Source organism: Branchiostoma floridae, chromosome 16, assembly GCF_000003815.2.
Source record: "Branchiostoma floridae strain S238N-H82 chromosome 16, Bfl_VNyyK, whole genome shotgun sequence".
Taxonomy (NCBI): Eukaryota; Metazoa; Chordata; class Leptocardii; order Amphioxiformes; family Branchiostomatidae; genus Branchiostoma; species Branchiostoma floridae.
This window is the reverse complement of record NC_049994.1, coordinates 16,609,062-16,615,401: the sequence shown is the minus strand read 5'-3', so window position 1 is coordinate 16,615,401 and position 6,340 is coordinate 16,609,062. Positions and strand designations below refer to the sequence as shown.

Below are 6,340 nucleotides of genomic sequence, written 5' to 3'. Positions count from 1 at the left end.
ATTGCTGTGCACACGGCTGCTGTACATGTTTTCATGACGAGACCAACTATGGTCTCTAGTGAACCTCAAAATACCTCACCAAACGAGGTGGCGTTAGAAGAAATACCAGAAAGTTCTCAAGACGGATTTCAGAGTCTCCGGCTGCCACAAGGACGAATGTCTAGTGAACGTCAAATTAGCTCTCCAAACGATGTTGCGTTAGAAGAAATACCAAACAGTTCTGAGGACGGATATCAGAGTCTTGGACGAAGGTCTGCCCACCCTTACCAGGGTCTAGTCGGACAAGGAGACAACCAAACCCAGGCCAACACGGATGTTGTGTACGACTATGTGAAAGCTTCATCGGAATTTCCTAGGAATCAGCTGGCCGTGAAAGAGAAACTCGGACATGGAGAGTTTGGGAATGTCTTTAGGGCTGAAGCTTGGAACATATCAAGTCACCAAGGAGCAACTATCGTGGCCGCGAAGACTCTGAAGGCTGCCACAAGCCCTGCTGCTCTGTCTGCTTTCTTTAAGGAATTGGGGGTACTTGAGGTGCTCGGCAGTCATCCTAACGTCGTGTTGTTTCTTGGATGCTGCACGGACAAGGAACCGTTCTACTTGCTACTTGAGTTCGTGCCCGGAGGAACTCTGCAGTCCAACCTGCGTTCCAGCCGCGCTCCGCAAACGTCCGCCAATCTGCACGGTGAGAGCAAGTCTCTTTCTTCACAGGACCTGACGAAGTTTGCTTTGGATGTGGCCAAGGGGATGGGTTTCCTGTCGTCTAAGAAGATCCTCCACCGTGACCTGGCCACCAGAAACGTGCTGGTTTCTGCAGACAAGACGTGTAAGGTGTCGGACTTCGGTATTTCACGGGAGGGAGAAGAGTACGAGAGGGCGGCACACGTCCGTCTGCCTATCCGCTGGATGGCGCCTGAGTCCCTGTTCCAGATGCTGTACACGAGTAAGAGTGACGTGTGGTCGTTCGGGGTGCTGCTGTGGGAGATCGTCACTCTCGGCGCCACACCTTACTCCGGGATGTCCTCACGCCAGGTCATGGCGCACGTGAAACACGGCTACAGGATGGAGAAACCGCCTCATTGCGACGGCAAGCTCTACTCCATAATGGCGGAGTGTTGGGAAGAGCGGCCGACCGAGAGGCCGAGTTTCAAACAACTGGAGCTCTCTCTGGAAACACTGATGGAGCATGAATATGATTACATAGACCTCGCGAGTTTTGACGAGACTACCTACGAGAATCTACCAACATCTCAGGAGGAGAAGTGTTGAGATTGGCCGAAACACCTGTTACATTCAACCAATCACAAGGCTCGCGCTGGCCATGAAAACGCGCCACCTAGCGGATCACCCAGTGATGATGCATATGCCATGTTGGATATCAATCAATCAATCAATCAATCAATCAATCAATCAATCAATCAACCAATCAATCTTTATTGCACAACAATTGTACAAGTACGATCTATGGCAAGTTCTAGAGTAATACATGTACAGAACTTCAAGACTATTATCTACGCAGTTGCTTATAAATAACAATGATAAAGAGTTTTATGTACAAAAGACTAATCGCTATACAACTTAAGCTGGGTGCTTCAGTTCATGAGAAGCATTCAATGTCACTTCACGAGGAAATTTACAGATTGATAATTAGGCTGTGTGTGGATAGACCATGTACTGACATTATACTGATATGAATTGGATATTCAAAAGCATTTTTACGTTACACATCAGCACGTAAAATGTCTGTCCAAGATAAATGTCTTTCGTAACGTTAGTTTCTAGCCTGGCTACTTGGGATTTTACACCAAGAATTTGCTTGTACGGAATTTTCGCACTAGAGATATTAGCAAACATGTACTTGAATGAAGTTGAATCCTAGACTACTAGAGCAAATTAGGATATTCTTAAAGGCATTAAAATATTCTTAAACTTTCCTCTCATGACCTCCTTGAATGCTTAATTGTTATGACTTAATCTTTGATATCCCAGCAATAAAATAAAACAGTTTGCCTTTGCCTAAAATGTCCATATCCCTATTGTTAGAATGGAATGGTCCGACTATGAGCTATGCCTGCCCCAGACAAGTATAGGATCATGTGGGAAGCAGTTATCTTTAAGATGTGACATTATCTTCTTAAAACTAGACAAGGAATCCGATCCTAAGTCCATCCATCGTCGTAGCATTGGAGATCATACTTAACTCTGTAAATTGAGTATTGACGCAAAACAAACGAGATAAACGAAAAATATTAAGCCACGTCCGTCAAAATCCTCCGGAAGGGAATTCCGGGCACACACGTCATAAGATTGACAGCTGCGTCGGACGGCTTTTCTCGGCATTTGAGTGACGTCAGAGGCTTGTGGTACAAGCTTATAACCGACAAGGGAACAGTCTTATTTGCATTTACTACTGTTCAACTTGGACTTGACTCACACGACACCAGAATTCGGTGAAATATAGAAATAATAACGTTGTTTCTAGTTTTATGTCCCTGCTATAGATATCGCCGCGAAGCTCAGTGGTGTCTCGAAGACCCCATTCGCATAGCGGGAATTCTTTCTGACGTCTTAGACGCGGTATATTTAACCTGAGCCGTCTTAATTTGCCTGCAGGCCTCTTTAACGATAAGATGAATTACATATATGTGATGATAGCATCACCTCGATTAACAAGCATGGGGTTTGGATTTGGGCTTCCGTTACAGACTGAGCTAAGGCTAACGTGTCACATTTCCAAACCGGGGCCCGGCCGGGCTATTTGTGGAAACGAAAAATAGAATTGTATACGTAAGAATATACACAAATATTGCCCACGGCTATTCTCTTTACGTCTTGTGTAGTGTGGTGTCTTTTGTATCTTAGTTTTCGTTCTCGAAAGCTGCCCGACCGGGCCCCAGTGGGGCGTAGGGCCTTAGATGAGCATTTATTCCACCCATTTCATTCAGTTTCTGGTAGCTATGAGAAAACTGTGCGAAGTTGAAAATAGATTCTTGATCATGAAGTCTGCCACTGGTGTCTTAGGGATTTGGGAGGGCAGTTCTAAACATAAAGGTCATAAAGGTGCATGGTTTGATTTGGGATGTGGTCTCAACTTATGCCACCAAAGCATGGAAATGTATTATCAGATATTTTACTCGTTTCATTGCAAAATGTTAATATAGAGAGATATATACGAGCAAACTGAGAACCTATTAAAACTACTGGGCTAGGCTGCATAATATCTAAAGATGAAATTGTTAAATTTGGGTCATCCCGAGCTCTTGCGAAAAATCCGTTAAGGAGAAACTGGGTATGGGTTAGAAATGCTCTTCCATTCAGATGTCCATTGTAAATCCCGAAACATGTCACAAAGACGACAAAATAACACACAACGGGGTCACCCTTGTTTAGCAGGTCGACCTTTTCTTTATGGACGTCTGGACTAAATTTGAATCAATTTTTCTAATTTGGACTTATTGTCTCTCCATGTTTCTGTAAGATAACAGACCCATGACCAAATAATCATTTAGGGTAATTATCAAAAGTACAGAGGCAACAAATTTGAAATTTGATCCTTAAAACTTAATACAGCTGGAGAAAAAAAATCAGGAAAAGTCAGAAGAGTTCACATTGATCTTTAGGCGCTACTTTATGTCCTGGTGTGACGTTACTACCAAAGTGTTGAAGATCACAGATCATTCAAGTCGACAGCCACGGAAACAAACACCATCGGCCGACTTTCCACAGATCTCTATTATTTCCAATCGGGTGATGATATCCCTAGCTCCCTAATAAAGATCCCTCCATCTCTTTTGGGCCTCTATTCTGGGTCAGAATGCGGATAGACTTTGAAGACGAGGAATGGAACTTAGATTACGAGAACAGTTTTCGCTGTACAATTGTTGTTGTCCTCGCTACAACATCACCAAGACTCAGGGTACCGCCATCTTTTATCATACGACATTTTCGACGGTGTCGTTTGCAAGTTTGTCAATATCTCAAGGATCTGGTTCAAGTATTTCTGTCGTGAGACAGTGAGCTGTGAGTTTGACCCGTCGGGCTAGCTGTCGCTGGGTTCGCCGCGTGTTTTAGTAACCTTTGCTACAACATCACCAAGGTTTAGCCTACCGCCATCTTTTACTATGCGACATTGTCGACGGTGTCGTCTGTACGTTTGTCAATATCTCAAGGATCCAGTTCAAGTATTTCTCTCTCGTGAGGCGGCGATCTGTGAGTTTGACCCGTGGGGCTAGCTGCTGCTGTTGGGTTCGTCGCGTGTATTAGTAACCTTTGCTACAACATCACCAAGACTCAGGGTACAGCCATCTTTTTATACTGCATTGTCGACGGTGTCGTCTGTAAGTCTGTCAATATCTCGAGGATCCAGTTCAAGCAAAGAGCTCCTTGGTTCAAGTATTTCTCTCGTGAGGAGGTGAGCTGTGAGTTTGACCCGTGGGGCTAGCTGCTGCTGTTGGGTTCGTCGCGTGTTTTAGTAACCTTTGCCACTCGAGAGTCGACAGACGTCGTCTGTAATCAAACAACTTTCCAAGATAGAGTCGGTATGCTGGTCCGAGACGCCCGGCGGTACTCTGGAGGGGACTGGGTGTAAATAAAACATGGCTGCGCACTGGCCATGTCTGCGGGTACATGTACGAAAGGTAAGGCACCTCTCTTGAACTTGGAGTTTGTTTTGGCTAGCAGCTAAGTTATCATGTGGTCTTAGGAATCCAGTGATATGTTTAACGTCAAGTTTGAAATGAAACATTTTCCTGTGGTCCTCACAGTGAAGTGGATACGATAAACAGTCAGTTGCAAAGGAGCGGCTCATAGCTGCATTCAGTACTCAGTTACTTTACTGCGAGTGGCGAGTGTCTATTCCGTATGACGAATCGTAAGGAATATGATTTGGGCTTGCTTTGAGTTGCACGTTGGCGAATCGTAGTGCTAGCCGTAGGCTATCTTTTTGACAAGATGGGTAATATAAGATCAGCAGATTTGATTGCCTCAGTCCCCAAACGGATACAAACGAACGGTCCCTTGAACGGAGATTCCCATGAGTGTACTCACCACGAGTTTCAGACGAGTTGATAGCCAACAGCCCTTGGTGTTTATTACGTACAAATATAAACCGCGCTGTTATGATGTAACATTTTGGCAATGGAAACAGTCAATCACCAATCAACGGATGACAGACGAAAACCAAAGACTTGTGTTTTCTCCTTTTCTGATGTTTAACTTCGTAATACGTCGATGAAGGTTAGACGATACAGGTAATAAGATACGCCAAAAAGCAGTTACTCAAGCAACTGGATATGATTTTGGAAACGGTCAGACTTTTCAACTAGCATCCAATAGTTTTCATTGGTGACACTGAAGATATCTTGTTGGAGATGGTTTTTATATCCTAGCTGTGAATAGAAATATAATGTTTAATTGTAAAGCTTTGCTTTCCGGCAGTGAAATAGCTTAAGCATGGTGACGCCTTTTCTTGTTCGCTCAGACGTTAAAGGCGCGGTCAGAACGCCATAACCGGCAATTTGACTTGTCAATCATTTATGAAACGGTGCCAATTGACGAAAACTAAACATGTTTTCATTTTTCGGTGTTTCCTAAAACTTTAAACCTGGCTTTCCATCGTCGAAATAGCTTACGGCATAAACATGGTTAGCCTTGGGCCGCTGTAGTTGTTCTTCACGAGTAAACGCTAGGGGCTTCGTGGGCTCACGATCGGTTTGGTTTGGCGGCGTGTTTAAGACCTGTGACATTTCTGGAGCTAGCTAGCTTAAGGCTTAAATAAGTCGCCTATGGGCTATCGGTCAAAGATCCACGGCAAAGGATATTACAACGAGATATAAAAAAATGGAAGTTCCGCTACAGTACCTTAGCAAGCCGCTATGGGACTCATTATCGAACTTGACCTTCGTTTTCCCGACCAAATATCATCAGGATCTATCCAAGGCTTCTCGTGTTATACTGTTCACAGTAGGCAGACGTACACGCCTAAAACATAACCTTGCCATTCTGGCGAAGGTATACTGATATCCTTTTATCAAAGGCACGTCCCTGTAACTCAACTGGTAGCAGCCTCACAGTTGAGCTCCTGGTCCCAATGTTAGTTGGTATCTGGGGGTTCAAATCCTGGGAAGGGCATCTCGGTTGGGGCTGCACGTGTCTTATGGAAGAGACGTAAAATGTATCCCCCCCCCCCCCATCTGTAAAATACAAACCCTGCTACAGAAACCACTAGGCGGGATGATGGCTATGATCGGTAAAGTATAGAAGTAGAAATAGGCATCCTTAACGATATTGGTTAAACAAATTGATTAAACTAAATCAAATAGCCGAAGTCGCGACCATTTTG

The 6,340-nt window shown here is 44.3% G+C and overlaps 1 protein-coding gene across 1 annotated transcript in view; it reads left to right on the top strand.

Moving 5' to 3' along the window:
* Positions 1 to 1,269, top strand: part of LOC118403013 (tyrosine kinase receptor Cad96Ca-like) — a 2,063-nt gene extending 794 nt beyond the window's left edge. The window contains exon 2 of the mRNA XM_035801448.1: positions 1 to 1,269. This exon is cut by the window's left edge and continues 125 nt beyond it. Coding sequence (XP_035657341.1) covers positions 1 to 1,269 — 1,269 coding nt within the window.
* Positions 1,270 to 6,340: the final 5,071 nt, after the last annotated feature.